This window comes from Trachurus japonicus, chromosome 20 (genome assembly GCF_045865225.1).
Source record: "Trachurus japonicus isolate A0001 chromosome 20, Traja_1.0".
NCBI classification, from domain to species: Eukaryota; Metazoa; Chordata; class Actinopteri; order Carangiformes; family Carangidae; genus Trachurus; species Trachurus japonicus.
The window spans coordinates 16,499,481-16,521,607 of NC_140926.1; the positions used below are offsets into that span (position 1 = coordinate 16,499,481).

The 22,127-nt window shown below is 41.8% G+C and overlaps 5 protein-coding genes and 1 non-coding gene across 6 annotated transcripts in view; 2 read left to right on the forward strand and 4 right to left on the reverse strand.

The window, feature by feature from the left end:
* LOC146966724 (zinc transporter ZIP12-like) overlaps positions 1–22,127 on the reverse strand; it is a 201,537-nt gene that overhangs the window by 42,601 nt on the left and 136,809 nt on the right. The window lies entirely within an intron of this gene.
* Positions 974–8,073, reverse strand: gimap4 (GTPase IMAP family member 4). The gene is made up of 5 exons (XM_085763434.1): positions 7,943–8,073; positions 5,768–6,550; positions 4,229–4,980; positions 1,793–2,672; positions 974–1,762 (listed from the first exon to the last, which is right to left on the reverse strand). The coding sequence occupies exons 1-3, from the start codon at positions 7,971–7,973 to the stop codon at positions 4,976–4,978; spliced, it is 819 nt and encodes a 272-aa protein (XP_085619560.1). The 5' UTR covers positions 7,974–8,073; the 3' UTR covers positions 974–1,762; positions 1,793–2,672; positions 4,229–4,975.
* chmp4c (charged multivesicular body protein 4C) lies at positions 8,302–11,128 on the reverse strand. Its single transcript, XM_085763334.1, has 5 exons — positions 10,708–11,128; positions 9,982–10,159; positions 9,466–9,574; positions 9,127–9,253; positions 8,302–8,789 (listed from the first exon to the last, which is right to left on the reverse strand). The coding sequence occupies exons 1-5, from the start codon at positions 10,934–10,936 to the stop codon at positions 8,728–8,730; spliced, it is 705 nt and encodes a 234-aa protein (XP_085619460.1). The 5' UTR covers positions 10,937–11,128; the 3' UTR covers positions 8,302–8,727.
* Positions 11,375–14,685, forward strand: zfand1 (zinc finger, AN1-type domain 1). Its single transcript, XM_085762715.1, has 8 exons — positions 11,375–11,515; positions 11,996–12,038; positions 12,407–12,446; positions 12,579–12,712; positions 12,874–12,965; positions 13,165–13,283; positions 13,435–13,590; positions 14,452–14,685. Exons 1-8 carry the CDS (start codon positions 11,461–11,463, stop codon positions 14,626–14,628), a joined length of 816 nt encoding a protein of 271 aa, XP_085618841.1. The 5' UTR covers positions 11,375–11,460; the 3' UTR covers positions 14,629–14,685.
* On the reverse strand, positions 15,137–15,209 carry trnar-ccg (transfer RNA arginine (anticodon CCG)). The gene has a single exon. It is a non-coding gene; the product is annotated as a tRNA-Arg (tRNA).
* maf1b (MAF1 homolog, negative regulator of RNA polymerase III b) lies at positions 15,914–22,123 on the forward strand. Its single transcript, XM_085763704.1, has 8 exons — positions 15,914–16,477; positions 17,344–17,432; positions 19,627–19,758; positions 19,852–20,014; positions 20,109–20,230; positions 20,337–20,456; positions 20,734–20,826; positions 20,949–22,123. Exons 2-8 carry the CDS (start codon positions 17,350–17,352, stop codon positions 20,971–20,973), a joined length of 738 nt encoding a protein of 245 aa, XP_085619830.1. The 5' UTR covers positions 15,914–16,477; positions 17,344–17,349; the 3' UTR covers positions 20,974–22,123.

The following is a 22,127-nucleotide window of genomic DNA, read 5'->3' on the forward strand; positions in this document are numbered from 1 at the left end:
GGAAGGTCATACCAGAGCTGTGAATCATAGAGCTGCTGCTGCTGCTGCTGTAAACATGTTGATCCTCACTGTGACTAGTGTCTTACTGCCATCTAGTGGTAGAAATACAGAAAGTACACACTCTGGGAAATGAAACGTTTTATTTTGTGTCCTCACAGAACAAAACCCTCCTCATACTCATACTGGCAATTTATCATATAGAATAATAGATCAGTTTGTGAGCTGAGTTTAGATTAGTTTCTAACAGTCGTTTCATTGTTTCACTTATTGCAAAATATCAAAATATTCTCTGGTTCCAGGTTTTCAAATTGAGGATTAACAACATTCATTTCAGTCAATTATGATAAGACTTTAAAGGGATAGTAGCATTTTTTTTAAGTGGGGTTGTATGATCTACAAATAGCCCCTAAGTACTTTAATTGCAGTAGAAGACTCTCTGCACTCCTCCCGTTAGCAACGCCAGCCCATAGCCCTGCCCAGAGATTTACAACATACATTGTTGTGAATGGACCCAAAGAAACGGCCTATTTTCGCGGCCTAAAAGAGGTTTTACGTGAAAAAAAATACACAGTTCCATTGTTCGCTATAATATAATTTTTTCCAGCCCTTCAAAGTGCAGGAAAAACGCAGTTTTTATTTGGACCTAACCAACTCACGTATCCCTCAGGCCCAGGGTTAGCGCCTGCCGATCAGCAGTTGGTTAGGTCCATATAAAAACAAAATCATTCCAGCTTCATGGGCAACAGTGTATTTGGATTTTCTGACAATTTATTAGCTGAATGATTAAAAAAATAATAATCAAACTAATCATTAGTGAAAACAGCCCCTAACATAAGATGCACTGTCCCATTCAAAACAATCATTATGAACCAATAGAGGCTTGTGGCAAACACACAAAGGCACATTTGATTGAGTTCTCAGAGAGGAAGTGATCACATGTGAAGTATTGAAGAAGGAGGCATCAGACTTCAAGCAGATTAAAAATATACATTTATTTGGACCTAACAGGAAAAAAAAACAAAAACTAAACAATGCAGCACTCGCTAAAATGAAGCAATTGAATTTTATTCACTATGTGAACAGTGTCGGACAATAAGACACATAAATGATACATACTGTACAACAGAAGCCCAGTGACGTTCTTTGGCTTCGTTCATTAATTTCTTACAAGTAACTTGACTCACGGTACCAAACCAGGTCGACACTTGAGGAGGAAGGACGCCGAAAGTAACAAATTCATCATCACAACACAACTACAACAACTACAACATCTAGCCTATTTATAGTGTGTTTGTTGACTTTCCGACCTCTGATCACTTACGTTGCTGCCAAGCAACATTAAACCAAATATAGTCTGTAACTAAAATTAAGTATCAGTAATGAGAGAGAAATAGATCGAGGCCACTTTGCTTTCTAATGTTTCCATATAACGTCAGTATTTTACCCACACGGGGTGAAACAGTCCTATATCTGAACATACAACATTTAATCTGCTTTAATCTGTCATCAATTAAAAAAAAATACATTCACATAGAAGAAGTAACAGAAACACATCTACACTGTCGACAGCTTTTCCTTGATAAAAAACAGTTGTTAAGTCACTTGTTGATTGTTGGAGTGAAAACTGGACACATTTAAATCCTGAGTGAGAATTGATCTGTGATATTTACAAAGAAAGTTAAAGATTGAAGGCAAAGATTTCCAACCAGGTCTATAGACGTCATAGACGGTCCGTTAGCACCTGATGTACACCAGGATTAAACTAAACTTAACCCTGAACCTAAACCTAAACCTAAACCTAAACCTAAACCTAAACCTAAACCTTGAGTACAGCTGAGTGTTGTTGGCAGTAGCAACCACAGGGAGCTGATCTGTGCCTGTGGGACGTACAAGGCAAAGGATTCAACACTATGTGCACCTGCTTCTGCTTTGTGCAGCTGGGCCACTCCCATGAGGGCGCCATGTGCAGTACACAGACACACACACACGCTGGTCTGAGGCCCCGACGAGAGGCAGGACCGGATCGATCGATCCAACTGTGCCGCACAACCCCGATTAACTACCGTCCGAAACCGTCTACTGTGCTTTTTCCACACACTGGTGCCGTGTTACTGCTCGGTCACAGTGGCGACTGAGGTTGGGAATCAGTCCAAGCGAGGCCCACAAAGGAGGGCTATATTAAAACCACTATAACTACACGCAGCGCTGGAGGAGTGTGTGTCCAGAGCAGCTGACTCTGCCCCGTCAGGACGAGCCACCATCTCTTTGGAGAAAAGTGCTAAAGTCGCCACAGCCGTCTTCCTACAAAAGTAGATGAAATGCTGTTTTGTATTTTTTGACCTTGTACAAGGGTGGACATGTAAATCTGATGGTGACCCAATGGTGGCATAACAAATAAAGAGTCTTGCGTTTATGTATATACTACTCACAAAACTAGTTTTTTGGGGGGGGAAATCCTCCACGTGAACTTAAAGGGGCCCTGTGGAGCTCAGAAAACAAACAAAAGTTGTGTTTACACCGTGTGTCCTCGAGGTCTAACACAACATGTTAAGTGCATTTCAAACAACAAACATCTGCCCAGAGCACAGCTAGTGGTCACAGACTCCACAGGGCGCCTTCAGGCTTTTATTCTGAAGTACGTGAAAACAGCACAGAAGAGCTACACAAAGACACTTTAACATACAGTACACTGCCTGTCCAAAAAGCAAGTCACCACTTGGATTTAACTAAGCTAATAGGTAAGAGCCTCCCATTGGATAATTACTGCACTTACTGATGATGATGTTTCAGCTGGTAACAACTTATCTAACCCTAACTGATGCGGTCTCATTAACCATGTCGGAAGACCCATCCTGTGGTCGTGGAAAAGATGTTAATCTATTTCAGAAGGGTTATTATTAAATTATTGGCAAGTAAGTAAAACATCTAAGGAGATTACTGAGACTATTAAAACTGTCCAACGCATTATTAAAAACTGGAAGGACAGTGGAGAACCATCATCTTCAAGGAGTCTAGAGTCCAGACCTTAAAGAGGAACTAAACCCCTAAACCACTTTTTTCTGCTGAAAACAAATGTATTTGGGTATAAGGTAGTGTTGTCAGTTGATTCTGGTCCAACTTTTGACATTTTAGTCAAAATATTTCAATTTGGTGTATTTTGTAGTAAAAATGTAGAGTGACTGCCCTCTATGGGTTGAAACACGGCTATTACAATCGAATTTTTCTATTGGCTGAGATGGAGGCAGATGACGTTTTGGAGGCAGCTTTCGTCACCGGCCACCAGCTCCCCGACCAATCAGCACCGGCTGCTGACTGCCGCTAACGGTTGCTAGGCACTCTAGCTGCTCTGCTGCGGCTAACGGCTGCTAACAGCTGCCTGAACGGGAATCGCTGGCGGCGCTAACGAGCCGTTAACGAGTTAACGAGCCGGCGGATCAGCTGTAGATGCACTGTGTCACGGCTCTGGCGTCCTGTCCTGGTAGTGTCCACGCTACTAGTGCTGTTAGAGTAGCTCGTTAGTAGCTTGTTAGCAGCTCGTTAGCGCTAGCAGAAGTGTCGATGTGTGTTTATTACTTTTTTTTCTCTTTTGTGTGATTTCGCGGGTGTGAATGGGGCGCGGGGGAGGGGGGGGGGGGTCGGAGAGTACTCCTGGAGTCCCGCCCATAATCAAGGCATTTTTTGAATTTCAAGCTTAGAGCACGTCATCCAAAACTGAGGGGTTTAGTTCCCCTTTAAAGAGGAACTATGCAAGATTTTTACCTTAACTTTGCTACATTTTTACCTTAGTTAAAGAGCTTTGGAGTACTTGTGATGGTTAAATAAATTACTTGTAACTTCTTCCACCTAGCGTCTCTTGGCTGAAAACCAACCTTGTAAGATCAGAGCCTCCGACCTGGCGTCCCAGCTCTCGTCTCAGCAGCTCCACGACACAAACGCACCCAGTAACCTGTGATCTAAGACTGCACAAAATTGTAACGTCGTATGATAAATAACAATATCCACCACTCCATGGATTGATTTCTCGCCAGCTTCGTTGAAAACAAATGCACATGGCCAGGAGGAGGGTTCGCAAAACGGATTGCATAGTTCCCCTTTAACCCCATTGAGAATCTTTGAAAAATGAATGCAACTCTGGACGAAAATAATTGTTGTGACATTGCAGAAGCTTATCGAAGCGATGCCACAGCAAATGCGTGCTGTAATCAAGGTGTGCGACTTTTTTTTGGACAGACAGTGTATTTGTGTGCGTAGAGGCTTGGATTGTGTTGAGGAGTCACAGCTCTCAGATCTGTCACAGTCTCTAACAACCCCTCCTCCGCCCGGTCCTCTCAGAGAGCACGTTAACTCACCGACCGACTGGGTGGAGACGGCAACGCGTGAAAAAAACCACTACCGCTTTAAAAGCAACAGACAAAAATCTATAACTGCTAGAGTGCTTTACAACTGTACACTGAGAGAGTAATAAAACATCGCCACATGAGAAAAACATTTAAAGTTTGGTCACAACAAATGGGAATCATTACACAAAAGCAATTCCCTCAACAGTCTTCAGCAGAATATTTTAGAAACAATTTAGTAGTGCAGTTCTGCGTACACGTGGTGTTTGACTGTACGTAACAGCTTTAGATTTAATAAAATCAGTCCCGAAACATCTTCCACACTCACATAAAATAAAACAGGGGGGGGTATAAATCTTTGGGTGTTTGTGTTGAGGCGTCCCGTATCGTCCTCATAGTGAGAGGATGCTGAATAATAAAGAGAGCACGCGGCTAAACACACACACACACACAGTAACAAGGCTGATTACAAAAAAATAAAATAAATAAAATAAATCTCAATTGTTTGTACATTCAGTGATATTTCAGTTGTTTACCCTTTTCTGTCAAATACGCAGCGCTGCCGTCAGCACAGTGAGGCAGAGGCTCCGACGGTTTAGACGGTCCATCGGCCACGGGGAGGGAGAGGGGGGGTCCCGTTAATCTGGAAACAGACACAGAGCATCATTAACACGGCTCCATGGGATTGATGTCACTTGTCACTATTCAGGTGTTGCTCTGGGAAAGAAAGGGACGATGCTTTGTTTTGTTCCTAGGTTTCACTTTCTTGGGGTTGCTATGGAGACTGGAGGAGGATGACAGTGTGAGGGTGGATGAGTGATGAAAGAAAAGAAGTGAAGAAATGTCTGCACCAGCCTGGACAACAAACTGCCCATATAATGACACAATGTTTACTGTAATTACTTATCTAAGCAGTTTTATTCATCAATATTTTTGTAAAAATGTGAAAGGGATCAATTAAAGTGACAAACAGAGAATTGTCATCCTGACTGTGCTGCTTCCCTCGGCTCATTGTTTTGGTTTCAACAGCTTTACGTTCTTTAACAGTGGAGTTTCCAGCAGCTGCTTTCATTAATGAGGCCAAAGCAAAAAAACCTCCAGTGTGCAGTGCACCACAGAGACTGAAACAGGGCTGAAAGCAGAGAGAGTACTGGACTGGACGAATGGTAACGTTGCTACATAACAAAGTTTTTCATGTTTCTCCTGCTCTAAAGAGCCGCTATTGCAAGTTTAATCACGTTTTGCCTGTGTTGCAAAGGATCTGATGCAACAGCAAGATGAAGTCACAATTAAAACTTCTAAGTTGACGACTGGGAACTTAAAAGTTTTGTGTCCATCTCATGGGCTCTTTAATGAACAGAAACATCCTATGAGAATAATCTGACACTTTACTCTCTCTGTGAATCATGGTATAAAAAACAACAACTCACTGGAAAGTGGATCCACCTCCATGGCTTTGGACAAACCCAGTCCAGAGTTCTGTTTGGGCCGCGCCCCCAGGTTGCGCCCCTCCTGGTTCTGGTTCTGGTTCTCGTCCACGCTCTTCTTCTCCTTCCCCGCCGCCTCTGGGTTGTAGTAGCCCCCTTCCTCTGCCACCATCTTCTCCACCCGCTCCATCAAGCGTCCCACCTGCGGGTGCTCCCCGTATATGCAGTTATTTATGACAAAGTACCGTCGCTTGCACTTCTCCAACACGCCCTGCAGCTCCTTGCCCTCCCTGCGGATGTACCGCTCGATGGAGATCGTCCTCAGCACCTCCGCCCAGGTGAAAACCACGATCGTGTGCTTCCACACGTCGGCCCCGAAGAGGCTCACGTGCTCCTCGATGCGTGCGCGGTCCACCTCTGTGAACATGCCCACGGGGATGACCAGCAGGAAGGCGTGTGGGCCCGGGGCGGCGAGGGTGGCTCCTCTCACCAGCTCCTGTTTGTACGAGGGGGGGGTGTCCTGGGCGGAGAACCAGCCGGGGGTGTCCACCACCGTCACCTGCCGCCCCTGCACCTCCGTCTGTCTCGTCACGCAGAACTCGGCCGCTCTCTCCAGGCGAAACTCCTCCCGGCCGATGATGGTGTTGCCCGTCAGGCTCTTCCCCGGCCACCTCCAGCCCAGCACCACCAGACGGAGCTCAGGCAGGCGGATGGCCGCCGCCCGGGCCGCGGCCGCCGCCTTTTTAGTCTCCTCCTCCGTCCTGGTGGTGTCTCCTGCCGTGGTCGCTGAATGACACAAGTTTAAAAGAGTCAGTGTTGGGATGAGACGTACTATGCATGTAAACTTATTGTAGGAAGAAGTAATAAACTATTTAATCATTATTTTTTGCATCACTTGATCTTCTAACTATTGTTTGGTCTATAAAATGTAATAAATTAGAGATAAATGCTGATTAAAGCAGAAGTAAGCGGAATGTTTGTGTGTTAATATTGTCTTAAATAGTTATATCTTCCGACAGCAATCACTTCTATAGAGTGTTTGTTCTGAAACACGGGTCTGTCAGTCACTCTGCTCTGCTCTGAGCCGAGGAGAAAACTTTCCTTGTATCCTACAACCTTGATCCAATGAGGAGAGAGAACGGCATGAAGGGGCGGTCCTCTCTGTGTGTGCAGCCAAGGGATGCGCGTGTATGTGGTGACGTAGGGACAAAGGCGGGGACTGCTAACTCCATCGGCTGACAGAAAGTTAGCCAAAACGACCGGATCGCTTACTTCTGCTTTAATATTTCACAGAGCAAAGAGTTTTTGTCCCAGTAGTAACTTAGCTGATATATTTACACTTATGAAGCTGAAATCAATTCATATGTTGCTGAAACATAGGCCTAGATATTTAAACAGCAATCAAAATTAGTGGCCAGTTAAATTCTCTCAAGCAACTAAAAACATGTTTGTGTTAAAATGTTAATGCATCTTCATAAACAAGGCATACTTCTAATAATAATGGTGGTGATGATAATAATATATTTGATATTTAAATTGAGTGCTCACTCACAACCAATTTTCCTATCATTTTACTTACATATCTAAATGTCCATATTTGTTCTGACACGTTTTACTTGGAGGGAATTTATTAGATTTGCATTGAACAAATGATTTGAGTGTTATTACTCTGAAAACACAATAGTCGAGTTATGAAAACCAAATTGATCAACAGTACTTTCGCTTCCTGAAGCACAATTTTACCTCTATATAAACTTCACTTCACTTTTTGCTGTTTGTCACAGTTTATTTACTATTCACTATATTTCTTTAATATCCCAGTGATTTCCATTTTGCGATAATTAATATGATCAACCAATAGCTGTGATGTATAAACACATGTAAGATGATACTGTATTGATCCCTGGGGGCTTTACAAGCTATCCCAGCATATAAAAGCCGTCATACTTTGTTAATAACTATGTAATATGAAGCTTTAGGTCCAGGAAGTTTTTCCAACATCCTTTGACATGAGTCACGTCGTGTGAAACGTGTCATGTTTGGAGGTTAATGTGGAGCCTGGAGACTGTCTCTGCTAACTTAGCGCTAATTTTTCACAGCCACTTAAACGCACCACATTTGTTTGACAACTTCAAAGTTAGCGACAGTTTTAAAAAGATAATAATGTTAGTTTCTTACCCGCTGTCTGCTGTGGTGTGTTCGCCTCCATGCTGTGTTTTATTACAGATTTTAGTCTGTTTCGGTTGTTATTGGTCTTTTGGTGGCTAGTTCACCGGAGCAGGACTTCCTCTTGTTCAACTCACAAGCTACTGGAGCGACGACGGAGACTTCCGGCCACGCCCTTCAAAATAAGAGCGTTTTACGCCGCAAACCGGAAGCAGCACAACCACACACCAGTACCAAAGTAAAAGTGTAAATGAAAATCAGTTTTCACACTACTCTAGAAATGTGCACTATCACAGGGAGTTATAACATTCATGCTAAATTATATCTGTAGTAATTCATGGCAATGTCAGCAGAGGAGATAATAGCAGTAATCAGGCATTATTGATATGGGAATCATTTTATTGTTGAATATTGAAAAGCAACATATTTACAGTGTTATTGCAAAGTCAAAGTTTATTTACATAAGTTTGGCATAAAAGTACAGAAGGATTCTTCATGTCTTCAATAAGCTTATATCAGCAGGAGGTTCTGTGGGAAGATACCAATGACAAAAAGAAGAAGAAGAAGAAAAAAACAGATGTAGGCTAGTAAAGGAAAAAAAGTGTATTCAATTTAAAATTGCAGTTTGCTGACTCCTTCACTTGAATGTTTTAATTTCTTGATAAATATATAACCTGGATAATAAAGCTATGAACAAAGAGGTTTTTTAAAATAAAGAACTTCATTTTCCCTAACAACTCAAGAATAACCATATCATGACTCTGTACCACTTCCAGTATAAGGCTGCATTTATGTACTTAAGTTGCCCACGACGCCAGCATACGCATGTCATCGTCATCTTCAACCCTTTTCTTGGTTGCTGTAAAAAGAATCAAGTTAAGTTAATCAATGAATATCATCAAATTATAATGGAACATGTGATTCTGTTTTCTTGCACATTTTAAATCCATACATTTGTGTACAGATCAAAACTTTTCTAAATCATAATGCAATTTTGACATGCAAAAAAAATATATACAGTATAAAGCCAACATCATCAGTCAGAGCAACATGCTTAGAGCTGCTCACACAAAATGTATGAGATTTAGTTCTAAAAGCTCAAATATATGACATTGCCTTCTAAATTTCTAATGAACAGTAGTCTAAAAAAAACAAAACAATTGTCTTTATTTAGGTCTATGTTGTGTTGTACTTACTTGCTCTGTGGCTGGGCCGTGCTGAAGGCAGTTTGGAGCTTGGCACGCTGGGTAATCCACCCATACTCTTCATGCTGTCCTCAAGATCCTCCTCTTCCAGCTCTGCAAGCTCTGCCAGCAACTCATCCTAAGAAAACACATTAGATAAACAACACGCAGAGTTTTGTTACAAGCATCTTTTAGGGCAAGAAAAAAGATTAGCAGCCACACACAGCGGGTACCACACATTTTTTTTTAAAAATCTGCGTTGTGTGTCAAAAAAGAAAATGTCCTAAAAAGGAAGAGAAAGATCAAGAGAGCATAAAAAAGTCTTTGACAGGAGGTAGAAAAAGTATCAACCTCATCGAATTCCTCGCCAGTAGACCTGGAGATGGCCTCGCTGATTTCTCGTGCCACATCCTGTTGCTCCGTGATGTCCCCCATCAGATCATCTATCTTGTCGATGTCCCTGAAAAAGACCCAAGGGGGACATAAAATGGCAAAAATTACAGAACACATCACTGTAAATTAAAGTTCAACACAACTTCAACAAAAATGTTTTTTCCTTTTTGTATATTAATCATTTGATTAGCTAAATATCTCTATTTTATAAAGTGATAACTTCACAGTTGGCTTAAGACAGTCTGTACATGTATATATCTGGGTTTGATGTTTTCCTTAGAGCTTTGTGAATAAAGTTGATGTGTTACGCTCCCTTTGCAGCTTCAAGTTCGGAAGTGTAATAGAAAAAGTCTTGTGAAATAAATGCACTGTTGGGTCCCCCATCACAAGAATAGACAAAGTGTTATTTAGCAATTTAAGATGAATTAATAGTAACAAATGTCAGTATTATTGCTAATGCCAGGAGGTTCTTACATGTTCTCGTGGACTTGCTTCATGGCCTTGGCAGCATAGCCCATATTCTTCAGGACCTCAGTGTTGGTGTGCGAGTTCTCCAGAGCTTCTCTCTGAAACTCGATGGTGGAGAGTGTGCCGTCAATCTGGGTGAGCTGCTGCTCCAAACGCTTCTTCCTCTTCAGGGCCTGCAGAGCAGCTGAAGCAGAGAAAGCCTAAAAGTCACTCATGTGTGACTTGTGATAATTTCACTTGTCCAAATCTGGTTGAGGGAAGAAAACAATAACAACACTGGGTTCCTCCCATTATATAACAGATGATTCACCTTAACTATGCAGCACTTCAGGGTTTCAAGTGGGGAAAACACTGTGGGTTTCAGGAATTTTCAAGTTTAATCAATTATTCTTTTGTTTCTTTTCTGCAGCCTCACTTGTCACAAACTCGTTATACTTGCTGCTGCTATGAAAACTGAAGCTTCTCTCTGGAAAACACCATCACAATGAAAACACAGCACCATCACTGTGTCGATAATCTTACATAGGACAGTGAATCGACTTCTCTAACCTCTAGGCCTACATATCTCAGCTGTAAACACTTTTAGTTAGATTACCTTAAGAAGAGTAGGTTAGCTATTCACTTTTAACAACAGCAGGCCTAGTTTCTCAGTGCCCTATAGGCTCTGAAGAACAGGTGCCCTGTGCACCTGTTCTTCAGAGCAAAGGTCAAAAGCAAAGTTCAAAAACATACCCCTCTTGTTTTTAGTGCCATTCTTCTTGGCTATTATTATTTCCTGCTCTATCCTCTTCTCCAGGTAATCCTGTTTCTTCGTCAGCATTTCCTCTGTTTCTCGCAATTTGTGAATGGCCTCCTGAGGCGACGGTCCTCCTCGCGACCGGTGGTGTTTGGACTTTGAAGAGCTCGAGGAGCCCGAGCTCGAGCTCGAACTCCCCTTGAATAACTTTGCGATTTTGCTCATTTTTGCTGCCTTTGGCGTGAAATGTCCAGGTAACGAACACCTCTGACGACCCAGACCTCAGTGTGTCCACAGGTAACGTTAGGTATGTTGTTCTCAGTCGCAGACTTTCCTGTTCGACGGGTTTATGCATTCAATTCAAATCAGCCAGTGAGCGCACCTCTACACCACACCTTTCACCTGTTGTTTCGCCATACCTGAATGACGTAGTGTCACCTGACACCGCCCCACTCCGCCCTGAAACCCACCAAACAAAAACGAGTTTTTGGTAAAGCTTTGATAAACAAATAAATGCACATTTGTAATGTAAATGTCAGTCACTTAATTTTATTACAACACTAAAATAATAATAATAATTATTTTTTATTATTATAAGTGAAACAAAAACAAACTTGATTTTTTTTTTTTGGGGGGGGGGAACGTCTCGGTCACGTGTTTCGACTGTTGGGGTCAAAGTTTGTGTTGACGTCATCCGCAGACTGACGGCTAACCAGCTAACAGCTAACCAGCTAAAAGCTAACTAACTAATGGCTGAATTAGAGATTGGGAAACATTGTCAGATCGATTCCTGTAACCTGCAAGGTCTGTTCCGACTCCATTTTGGTCTAATAAACAAAGATATTAAAGCGTGTCGCCATGTTTGATCATGAAACACCGCCAGCGTCTGTTTAGCACAGTTAGCCTGTCAGCTAGCCTGGTTAGCTAACTGTTACACAGTCTCTTGTTTTGTTTTGTTTCTGGTCACAGTGACAGCACCGTCTGTAACACGACACTAATGGCGAGAAGAGCCACTCTGGTATCTGGCTTTAGTAGTCTGTAGACTAGGCTGATAAGGTACATTTGGTTTATACCGATAAGTGTGTATGAACATGAGTCACTGGGGTTCAACTTCACTGAACAGCAACTGGATGGAGTAAGTTATAGAGTCCTTTATTTTCTGCTGTAACCACGTCTCAGGCCACAGTATTTAACAGATGTGGCAGCAGGTATGCACTTCATCTTGGAATAAACCGTGTCAAGAAAATTGTCTGATGGATCTTGTTCTCACCATCCCTCTCATAGATTTCCTTCCGTTTATATGTGATTCCTGCAGCGGTGTTTTCTGGTAAGATATCACAACCACCCTCAGAGTAAAGTGATTTTCATAAGTTAAAATATTTTGACCTTTAACTCCAAGGAGCAAAGAGATTACAATCACATGAAAAAACATAATATAAGCTTCTAATTTGAGAGGTTTAGGTCTTTTTCCATCTTGCCTGTGAAATTAAATTGAATATATTTAGTTTTGAGGCTAATTGAATAGGACATTAGTCACATTGGGATTGTGAGCATACTATCAGTATTCTCTGGCATTTATTTAACAAAATAATTTTAAAAAAGCATCTCATAGCTGCACTTAAGAACAGTAGGTAACAGTTTTATCTTTGCTGTTCCATGTATGTACTTGTGCAATGTATCTTTTGTCCCCTACAGCCTTGATCACAGAAGCAGAGAGGCCCACTCATGTCCTGAGGTAGGCTGTGCTGTGGACATGATGTTTCTGTTCTTCTTTGATAAGATTGGGACAACTACGTGTTTCTTCTGTTGTGACACTAATGATAGTCTTTGTGCTGTTTTTGTCTAATTTACATCAATTTGTTTATAGGAGTCTGTGAAAACAGAACGAAAGGCGACTGGTGGCAGTGGCACTAAAAGTTATCCGTGCTCATTTGAAGCCTGCAAGGGGAAAGAGTTGCTGCTCGTCATATGCCCACAGTGTGAAAAACATTTCTGTTTGGCGTAGGTTCACTTTTTTTTCCTTCTCTCTATTTCATGGAACAACATAAGTGCTGACATTGCCTGTGGTTCCAGTGTTTGTTTGGACCTGGTACAGGTGGACTCGACATTAAGGGAATATTTTTGTAAGTTAATGGCCAAAAGTTTTTGTTCTTGATTTCTAGCCACCGCCATCAAGATGATCACAAGTGTGAGAAGTTGGAGGTCCAGAAGCCTCGAATGGCAGCCACTAAAGAGCTGGTGCAAAAAATAGTGGGTAAGTCACAGTGTAGAACAGTCTAGTATCTAGAGCAGGTATCTTGATATTGTGACTGTTTCTTTGTCATTCCCCTTTTTGTCCACATGGGATCAGTATTAAACAAGATGTTGCCATCTTTGTCATAACTAATGCACATCTGTTTGTATTGCTTAACCTCTGTACATTTGGATCATGTCGCTCTCTTGTGTCTACACAGAGTCAAAAGATGGATCCAAAAGTAAAGGACGTAGAGGAGCAAAGAACAGTGCGACTGCAGCTAAGGTGGCACTAATGAAATTGAAGCTGCATGCTGCAGGAGACAAGGGACTGCCCCAGGTAAAATCCTGTCTATTATGTATGTAATTCCTGAGGGAGCTTCATAAATACATAAATAGATGTTGCATATGATCTTCAGTGTGCCTCTGTGTATGATTATGTTTATAATTTTGCCCAGCTGACTATTTCCTTTCCTTTTTTGGCCTGGCAGACAGAGAGGACCTATTTTCAGGTTTATCTCCCTAAAGAATCCAAAGATTCCAGCCAACCCATGTTCTTCTGCTCCAAATGGAGTGTGGGAAAAGTGGTGGATTACGCAGCCTCCCTAGCTAGTCTGAAGAACAACAATAACATACTGACAGCTAAGGTAAGAGCTAGCAGGAGCAGAGTTACTGATAATCACAGAACATATTATTAGCACATTTACAACTACAGCTCAGTGACAGATCAGCCTCCGCTGCCTCTCAGATTACTTTCTTCTGTATGAAATTATCTTGAGTTCTTCATGACTTGCACAAACTGAAATGAGGTAAAGATACAAGGACTGTCTGCTGCGAAGATGACAATTTATTCTTGTTTATATGCATGTAACAAACCTGTTTGCACATATGAAATGCAGGTGTTAGATCTGAGCACTGTCCTGCAAAGCATGTCACAGCAGAGAGGGCTCTTCTAACAGGAAGTTCAGTGAAGCTGTGTTAAATATTTAGCATGTCGATGTTCTTTCAGAACTACCTTCCATTGTTGTTTGCAGTGTTTTAGTGAAGCTTTTTAACACAAAATCAGAAATTCAATTCTTTCCTCTGTTATCCCATTCCCTTTCCTGGTAAAACAGTTTATATTTAGGTAGATCTCTAATGGTATAAATGCATTAAGAAAAGACAAGCAAATCATTTTTGCATATATTATCTTTTGTGGAAAATCTGCAAGCATCTTCAAATTGTCTCTTCCTTTTTATCACTCTTTGATTGCACAAACTCATACAAAATTTGTAAACTAACAGTCTAATTATTCCTATATATTATAAATATTAAATTAAAATACTCAAATGTGAAATTATTATAATTTCCATATATATTGTGCCTCATCAAATACAAATACAATACATGAAATATTTCAAATATAAGTGCCACCCCCCCCAAAAGAAAACAAACAAACAAAAAGAACAAAATTATAAATGTCATACTGTACATCTTGACAGTGTGTTTCTCTCACTGTGTGTTTGCAGAAGCTGAGGTTATGCCACCCTCAGACAGGAGAGGCCTTGCGGATGGATGACACCCTGCTCTCACTGCTGGCTCACGCTGAAACTCCCCTGTACAATGGGGGTAATGTGATACTAGAGTACCTGGATAATGAGAGCACTGGCCTGGGGGATGTTTCCGACTATATCACACAGTCGTGACGCAAACCAGTTGTTTTCTATATGCAATTTGTTTTTATCTATCTTGTTTTATCTAAATAAAAATAAAATGTTTTTTTGTGGAAATATTGGGTGTTGGTTGCAGCTTTTTTACTTGAAGGTCATTGCTGCTCTCTGGGCATGGATGCCATGATGGTTGGAGAACCTGGTTAAGTTTGATTAGACGAATGGCGTCAATAAGACGCTGATTACTGAGCATGAGGAAGAGAGTTACATCCTTATTGTGGAGGGCTTCCTGCTTCACCTTTGATTGATGTGCTGAACCAAATTCACTGTTATTTCCATCCCTAAAAAAAATAGAAATAGTAAGAGGTACACCGGAGACTACTCAACACTACATCCTCAGTGTGCTTGATGGACATACATAGGAAGACTAGAATATCTAGATATTAGTACAGGGTGTAGAGCCATATATAGACATCAGCTTTTTATTTGACGAGCATTATTTGCCTATATCATATTCTAAACATATTTTTTAAATTATTAATCACGACCCAGGTGGGACTTGAACCCACAATCCCCAGCTCCGGAGGCTGATGCCTTATCCATTAGGCCACTGGGCCGATGTTTTATATAAAAAAAAGCTTTTGTTTTTATCTATCGTTGGCCGCTAGTGGTTTGTGTTTTTTTTTTTTCAGATAAAGTATTATTGACAGCAAACCTTTTTTTCTTCTTCTTTTTTTATTTTATTTTTTTACCATAACCTGTACCGTGCTTTTTAATTTTTTTTAGTTAAATTACAAAATTGTGCCGCTGCGTGCCTGATCGAATGATGAGTCTATCTTTAATGACATTAATCAGGATATTTCGTATGATTTAGTGCAGTGTAGTGTTGAACATAGGACACACGACCAACGTTCAGATGATAATGGAGGCTAAACAGTGCGATCAAGTGAGATCTCTTTCAACAAATCTTGAAGGAGGATGAGGAAGACATATTTGGATTGTAAATAAATGTAGGATTATCCATGTGGAGATAAAATCGCCTTTTGGATATTTGCTTTAAGAAAAGCAGTCGATTTCAAGAAAGTCTGTTGGGTGCGAATAAATTAACGGAATCAAAATATTTACAGACAGTACAGTTCCTTGTTTCTGCCATTTAAACACAGCTCTAGCCTGGGGGACAGACCGAGCGCTGTTAACCAATCACTTTACTCCATTCCTTCTATTGACAGGTCAAAGGACCAATCACAAGAGAGCGTTGAGTAAAAGTGGGCGTGGACGCTGGGCAAACATATATAAATGAAAAGGGGCTGGGCTTTACAGCACAGTAGATCCCGTTGTTTTGATGAGAATAGATGTTTTGTTGACGCGACCGACTATTTGAGAAAAAACTTGACCTGCTGTGGTGTATTATTCGCTGAGAAAGTCGTTAGTCGTCACTTCTCTGATCGAGTCGCTTAGAAAAAAGGCGACTTGATCTAGCTAACACAAGCTGCTTTGTAAAAAATCAGGTCGAAAGGGATGCCGCTGCAGACAGACTCCGACGGACGCAAACAGTCTCTGGATTTAATCTCATCGCATTTAATCGGCAAGAGCAGTTTTTCTATAAATTTAAAAGGCCTCAGAATAACTCCCTCTCGACCGAGTGCTTGTGGAAGATGTTTATTGCCCAGTGTGAATTAATAGGTCGTTGGTGAAGTGAAGAAAAGGACCGTTAACAGTCGGTAACATAGCTAACGGCTCAGGTAGCTAACATTAGCTGGTCAAAGACAGCGCGCGCGGATCGTTAATCTTTGGCTGTTCTGAAAAGAAAAAAAAGACGAAGAGGAGTCTACAGTCTGCGGATTACCTGCTATTATTTTTGTGGCCCTGCTGAAAATACTACACGGTAAGAAAACTGGGGTGAAACATCGACGGAGGGGGAACAGGAAGACGATTTGTCAACTTGTATTGAGCAGGGTGGGGGAGGGGCGGTGGTTTACAGAGAGGAAATTGTGTTGTTATCTTTATTTTAGAAATATGTCCTCATGGGGCGCTGTAACCACACCTAACTAATTACTTATAACGTTACAGACAACAGTTGTTATGTTATGTTATCTTTACCGACTTTATAAACAGTTGCAGAGAGCCTGACCTATTTTTTTTTTTTTTTTTACCAAAGTAAAACCTACCAACACACTGTAGAGATGGAGAAAACAAGAGCTGCGTCATAAACACAACGACGGCGTCAGCGAAAAACCAAAAGTAAAAGTGCTTAATGCAGGAAATAACTCCTGATAACGCTGTTTTTAGTACTGAAAATTCAAAATTTTCCTCTGACATGTAGGCAAGTAGGGGTGTAAATGAAGAAAATGTATGTACTTACGTAAATGTACCTAGTTATATTCCACCTTTATGTCATAACACTGTCAAACGCTTGTTTGACACACATTTAAATACCAAGTGTCTGTTACCATGGCACTGTTTCAAGTAGATGTACCTCGTTTTCTATGTATGGAAACAAAATGAGGAACCAAGAGTTTTCTATGTACCAGGATGTGACTGTTGACTAACATCAGATGTGTATGTGGTGAAGATGGCACCACATACACAAGATGTTTACTTGCACTTGCACACTCCGATTGATTTCTAATTGATTTTTTAAGACTGTTTTTTTTTACTGTAACTTGAGTCTGCCTTGTGCATGAAATGCGCTTTATAAATAAAGTTGAATTAAATTATAACATTGTCTAATATTTTTCTTTTTTTTCTCAGGCAACAATGAAACTGTTGGAAAACTCCAGCTTTGAAGCTCTCAGCTCTCGACTGTGTGTCGAAACAGGGGAGTCTCGCATCCTTGGCAGGTAAGGGGGCCATACAGTATCCGTTTGTTTGTACACACACCATTGTAATGTTATTGGAGAGGGAACAGTAATTTTATATAGGAAATGCAATAAATCTACAACATCAAAAGCAGAATCATGAATAGTGAAGACGTAGAGGGGGTCTTTCTAGTCTTTATGGATCTCTTGTTTACGTTCTGCACTACACAGACTGCACCTTTAGTTCACACACCCCATTTGCCCTGGCTCGAAGCATGCTGACCTCTTGAGGTGAACATGCATTTATGGAGCAGCTTTACTGTTTCTATTTCCGTAGTGCAGACTTGGTGCTCAACAGGAACATCAACACAACAGTGAAACCTCAGACTCAGACTTGTGTTTATGTCAGAATAGGAGCTCATAGTGAACAAGTTCTCCTTATACAGGAAAAGTTTCCTTTGGTGTGATGTCATGAGACAGTCACGGAGGGTAGGAGAGGTGTGGCAGGTTCACAGATCACAGACTTGTCTCATAAACAGGGGTAGTGGAGCAAACGAGTACCTGCTTGTTATGCAATATCATGATAACAGGCCCGCCGAGGTAAAAGCCTACTTTCAGGACCTGTGCGGAAAGTTAATAACTGACAGAGCAAGTTTTTTGACCCAGCTAACTGCACAACATTACAATGTTTTTCAGGTTATATAAGGCCTTGAGCAGGGTTTGTGATTACAGTGACAGTATGGTTACATAAAGGGCAGTGGGTTGTGGAGTTAATGTAGCCCAGTCTGAGCGCAGCCTTTGGAGTGTGGGTGGTGAAACTGAGCTTCTGTGCTTGTTGTGACCTCGAGTGACGCACATCACGGTGTCCTCTCACACAAGTCTGTGGCTATTTCGAAGGCTGCTGTGAAGTGTGTTGTCGGAGCATGTGTACGTACACACACACACAAACATGTATAATAATTCAACATAATAGCCGAGTGAAGCTGGAGCTGCCAAGGCTGCTGGTGTTTAGGCTGCTTAGTGGATTAGTGAGACAGCCCATCACAGCAGCAGGACTTACAAGCTGCAGCCTTTAACTAAAATCGTACTTTCCAGGCGGCTCATGTTATTTTCCACGGATGAAATTCTGGTTTAACCACACAGAGATTGCATTTAATGGTGATCAATGTAGTGTGTACTACACTTTTAAAAAGTGAACCAGTGCTCTGAGCAAAGGTCATTTGCACAGTGCGAAAAAAAGAAAGAAAGAAAAACAGAATTGCAACAGTTAAAATAGCTGACACAACAATACATAAACAAGTATGTAAGAAGGCTGCAGTTGCAGCTGAGTCTGAGCTATTTTTAATCGCATCTAGTGTTTGTAATTTTCACTCTGCTTCGGTGTCAGTTCTCTCACAAGTGTTTTGTCGACAAGTCAGCTGTGTTGTGGATGGAAAACCAGGGCAGTTATTTCCACCACAGTATCTTCTGCCACCCCATGTCCCTAAATTTAGGCTGGCAAGGACAGAGAGGGTCTTGGTTGTCTATCTAAAGTTGCACAACCTTTTGCTCTTACATAACCTCTGGGTGGGTGGGGGCAAAATAAACAAGCAGACACCAGTGAGCTCCACTTGCATATCTGTATACAAAGCTGTCTGACCCAGAAACACGAAGGAGCACGTAGCAGAATTTGGCACCGACTTGTTCTGGGCAGATGTTTGTGCAGATAAAGTTCCCAGTGGAAAGACATGGCCTGACTTGTCAAACAATGATACAGGAGGTTACAGCCTGGTTTATTGCAATACGTTCTTTATAATGGCAGTACAACAAGAATAACATGAAATGTAACCAGAAATAGTCGGGCTGTGTTCATATGTTCCCAAATGAAGCAGTTGTTGTGACCAGTGCATACTCCAGATGACCATTTACTTTTTTGATTTTTAGCCTGTTCACTTTTTTCTTTGCTTTATTTATGAAACAACAGATGATAAAAACAGTTGTAGGGTGCAGTCTAATACATTTTCCTTTCTATTTATGGTTACAGCGTTCACTAATGAATCAGGCCTCGTATGACCGAGTAAAAATCCATTAAGATACCCTCCAGTACCCATTATGTGTTGTGTATTAGTGTGTTTAAGCCTAATGTATTATTGTATTCTTAAGGGATTCAGCCAGCAGCTGGATTTGTCCATGTTGTTTATAACACACAAATAAGTACGCATCGCTTACAAAGTGCTACTTCATTTCTGCCCCACAGGATCGAGAGCTATTCCTGCAAGATGGCAGGAGACGATAAACACATGTTTAAGCAGTTCTGCCAGGAGGGGGAGCCACACGTCCTGGAGGCTCTGTCCCCCCCTCAGTCCACCAGCGCCACCAGCCCTTCACAGTGAGTACTGCAGGCACAGACATGTCAGAACACACACCAAAGCCCAAGGCGGACAAGTCGTAAAAATTTCCCTGTTGTGTCTTTTCTCCTCAGACTCGGGAAGAGCAGTGAAGACGGGGAAAACCCTCTGAGTGACAAGTGTTGCAGGAAGACTCTTTTCTACCTCATCACCACGCTCAACGAGTCTTTCAGGCCGGACTACGACTTCAGCGCAGCGCGGGCCCACGAGTTCAGCCGAGAGCCGAGCGTCAACTGGGTCAGTGCTTCCTCCGACCCCCGTGTGGAGCAGAGCGTGTAGTTTCCATGTCAGAAAGGCGGGGTGATGATTTGAGTGTGATTTCTCTCTGCAGGTGGCCAACGCAGTGAACACCAGCCTGTTCTCCGCCGTGGGAGAGGAGTTCAACTCTCTGGGGCCGGAGCTGTGGAACGCCATCGACCAGGAGATCAACCTGCAGAGCTGTGACATTTACAGGTAGGAGGGCATGCTGTATGCTACACAGTGGTTCAGTCACGTTGCTGTGAACCCTTTGAGGTACAGGATAGCCCATTTAAATCCATTTCTTTATATTTGTCCGCAGCTACAACCCTGATCTGGACTCGGACCCTTTCGGTGAAGAGGGAAGCCTCTGGTCCTTCAACTACTTCTTCTACAACAAAAAGCTCAAGAGGATTGTATTCTTCACGTTTCGCTCCGTCAGGTGAGCTGCTGCAACACTCCACTGATGTAGTTGTTACCTTCATGCTCTCAACACAGTCTTACGTGACTGGAAGAGGTTTTATCTGTTTATCATAAAGTGTAATGGAATGGAATATACTTTTAGTACACAATGAAGAAATATGCCAGTAATTAAATTGGTTTACAATAAGCATTTGTCACATGGGGGTAGTGAATGCAAGATGAGTCTCTAAAAAGCGGTGCAAACAAATATAAAGTCAAGAATCAGCTGCTGATCATGTGATCTTTGATGCCTGCAGCGTCCTCAGCGGCTATGGACGTGACTGTCTCGACAATGAGCTGGACATGGAGCTGGATGACGAGGAGGAAATGGATGGGTTCACTGAGGACAGGTAAGACTTGCCCTCGCTTTTCTGTGTCCAAGTGATTTAACTTGGAGTTATTTCCTGTTGTTGGCTGTAGGTGACTTCATGTGGCTTTGTCTCACTTGTTTTGTCCTTTTGCCCTCACCCAGGTGCCTCAGAGCTCTGTGCGTGTGAGTTCGTCCAGACGACATGCCTCGGCCAAAGAGTATCTCGGCTTTTCCTCCTCCCATTCTTCACCTCATCCTACATTGTTTTTTTTTTTGATTTTGGGCTGTTGCTGCCTTTCATCCAAAGCCATGTTCCTAACTTTAGACGAAATGCATGTTTGAAGCCTTCTTTTCTGCTGGCAGTGAACTGTGGACTGTGAGACGATGGACATTTTGTAAAGACCCCACGGTGACTCCTAAGCTTCTTCATTATCCAGTCTGGTTTTTGTTTTGTTTTTTGACCCAAAGCTCCAGGCCCAAGCTGGAACTCATGAACACACCGGGCTTCAAAACGCTTGTCACATTTCCAAAGAGACCACTTCATGGACTTGTAATGGATGTGTGGCCAAAAAGAAGTGCAAGCAAAAGTTGGGTTTCGTGCAAATGATGTCAAAGTGGAGTCCAGATAACACCAGCACCAATGAAGACTGACAATAAAAGTTTCTAATATTCCAACCTGGGACGGGGCTGGGTCCATTTTAAAAGTCCTGTTGAGACTGACTGATCAGCTGAAGACTCGGCTGTGGTTCATCGTTTGCTACTTTTGTGTGTTGCTTTTTAAGTGTGACGGTGACGTTACTGTGAGAACTTTTTTTAGCACTGAGTTTGAAATTCTAAAATCGCTGCATTTATAACTGTATTATTAAACCTTATTACTGCAAACACTTGTCTGTACTCGGTAGACAGGACGGCACAGCCAAGGAAACTATTGGCACGTGGGTTGCAGCTCAGCAAACATATCAGCTTTTATCACACGTTCCCCCCCTTGTCTGTTTGATTTTATATGTCATCTAGATCCAGTGTCTTTTCAGTGTCTCCCTAACCTTTTCCTGGTTAACCTTATTTTCTAAATGTCTCGTCTTGCCAGTGTTTTCTTTGCTCATTACCTCAGTGCAAAGGCGTCATCGCAAAGTGAATGTAGAGTGCAGTTTAGAGGGAAAAAAACAGAAAATCCTAACAAAAAATGGCTGATATGTTCGGCATTATTTTTTAGAAACTATGCTCCTCCTTATGTTCCTTTAAAGTTGGTAGGAGTTCTGTGTCTTTTCTTGACTGCTTTGTGCTTCGTTTGGCCGATATATTACAGATGTGAATAAACTGGTGTTTGAATCAGATAAGCCT

Excerpts from the sequence above, each read along its gene's own strand:
- zfand1 (XM_085762715.1), top strand. The coding sequence starts at position 11,461 with ATGGCTGAATTAGAGATTGGGAAACATTGTCAGATCGATTCCTGTAAC. Across the intron at positions 12,039-12,406 it reads TCCTGCAGCGGTGTTTTCTG|CCTTGATCACAGAAGCAGAG; the intron begins GTAAGATATCAC and ends TGTCCCCTACAG. Across the intron at positions 13,591-14,451 it reads ATAACATACTGACAGCTAAG|AAGCTGAGGTTATGCCACCC; the intron begins GTAAGAGCTAGC and ends GTGTGTTTGCAG.
- gimap4 (XM_085763434.1), bottom strand. The coding sequence starts at position 7,973 with ATGGAGGCGAACACACCACAGCAGACAGCGG. Across the intron at positions 6,551-7,942 it reads CACACCACAGCAGACAGCGG|CGACCACGGCAGGAGACACC; the intron begins GTAAGAAACTAA and ends TGTGTCATTCAG.
- chmp4c (XM_085763334.1), bottom strand. The coding sequence starts at position 10,936 with ATGAGCAAAATCGCAAAGTTATTCAAGGGGAGTTCGAGCTCGAGCTCG. Across the intron at positions 10,160-10,707 it reads TGGCACTAAAAACAAGAGGG|CTGCTCTGCAGGCCCTGAAG; the intron begins GTATGTTTTTGA and ends TCTCTGCTTCAG. Across the intron at positions 9,254-9,465 it reads CTGGCGAGGAATTCGATGAG|GATGAGTTGCTGGCAGAGCT; the intron begins GTTGATACTTTT and ends GTGTTTTCTTAG.
- maf1b (XM_085763704.1), top strand. The coding sequence starts at position 17,350 with ATGAAACTGTTGGAAAACTCCAGCTTTGAAGCTCTCAGCTCTCGACTG. Across the intron at positions 17,433-19,626 it reads GAGTCTCGCATCCTTGGCAG|GATCGAGAGCTATTCCTGCA; the intron begins GTAAGGGGGCCA and ends TCTGCCCCACAG. Across the intron at positions 20,231-20,336 it reads CAGAGCTGTGACATTTACAG|CTACAACCCTGATCTGGACT; the intron begins GTAGGAGGGCAT and ends ATTTGTCCGCAG.